Raw genomic sequence first — 1079 nt, 5'->3', positions numbered from 1 at the left:
TTATCGTGGGTGAACTTATCATGGGTGATCTTATCGCAGGTGATATTATCGTGGGTGATCTTATCGGGAGCGATCTTATCTTAGGTTATCTTATCGTGGGTGATCTTATCGTGGGTGATCTTATCGCGGCTGATGTTATCGCGGGTGATGTTATCATGGGGGATGTTATCGTGGGTGATCTTATCGCTGGTGATCTTATCGCAGGTGATATTATCGCGGCTGATCTTACGTGGGTGATCTTATCGCAGGTGATCTTATAGTGGGTGATACTATCGTTGGTGATCTTTATCGCGGGTGATCTTATAGCGGGTCATCTTATCGTGGGTGATGTTATCGCGGGTGATCTTATCGCGAGTCATCTTATCCTTGGTGATCTTATCATGGCTGATATTACCGTATGTGATCTTATCACAAGTGATCTTATCGTCGGTGATCTTATCGTTGGTGATATCATCCTGGTGATCTTATCCTTCTTGCTCGTAGTGGGTGGTCTTATAGTGGGTGGTCTTATAGTGAGTTATCTTATCGTGGGTGATCCTATCATGGCTGATATTAAGGTGGGTGATCTTATCGCGGGTGTTGTTATCGCGGGTGACCTTATTGCGGGTGATCTTATCGTGGGTGATCTTACCGTGGGTGATCTTATCGCGGGTGATCTTATCGCAGGTGATATTATCGTGGCTGATCTTACCGTGGGTGATCTTATCGCGAGTGATCTTATCGTGGGTGATACTATCATCAGTGATCTCATCGCGGGTGATCTTATGGCGGGTGATCTTTGCATGGGTGATCTTATCGCAGGTGATCTTATTGCGAGTGATCTTATCTCGGGTTATCTTACAGTTGGTGTTCCTATCGCGAGTGATCTTACTGCGGGTGATCTTATTGCGAGTGATCTTATCCGTGGTGATCTTATCGCGGGTGATCTTATCGTAGGTGAACTTACCGTGGGTCATCTTATCGCGGGTGATCTTATCGCTGGTTATATTATCGTGGCTGATCTTACCGTGGGTGATCTTATCGCGGGTGATCTTATCGTGGGTGATACTATCGTGGGTGATCTCATCGCGGGTGATCTT

At 46.2% G+C, this 1079-nt stretch overlaps 1 protein-coding gene across 1 annotated transcript in view; it reads left to right on the top strand.

Annotated features, from left to right (window-relative positions):
- The first annotated feature begins 380 nt into the window (after positions 1-380).
- LOC106780505 (activating transcription factor 7-interacting protein 1-like) overlaps positions 381-1079 on the top strand; it is a 5706-nt gene continuing 5007 nt past the window's right edge. Inside the window, exons 1-2 of the mRNA XM_014668803.1 lie at positions 381-606; positions 667-1071. Coding sequence (XP_014524289.1) covers positions 381-606; positions 667-1071 — 631 coding nt within the window. The remainder of the gene's footprint in view (positions 607-666; positions 1072-1079) is intronic.

The sequence above is a fragment of the Vigna radiata genome, unplaced genomic scaffold (assembly GCF_000741045.1).
Source record: "Vigna radiata var. radiata cultivar VC1973A unplaced genomic scaffold, Vradiata_ver6 scaffold_394, whole genome shotgun sequence".
Classification (NCBI taxonomy): domain Eukaryota; kingdom Viridiplantae; phylum Streptophyta; class Magnoliopsida; order Fabales; family Fabaceae; genus Vigna; species Vigna radiata.
The sequence above is the reverse complement of the archived record's forward strand: the minus strand, read 5'-3'. Positions and strand labels throughout refer to the sequence as shown.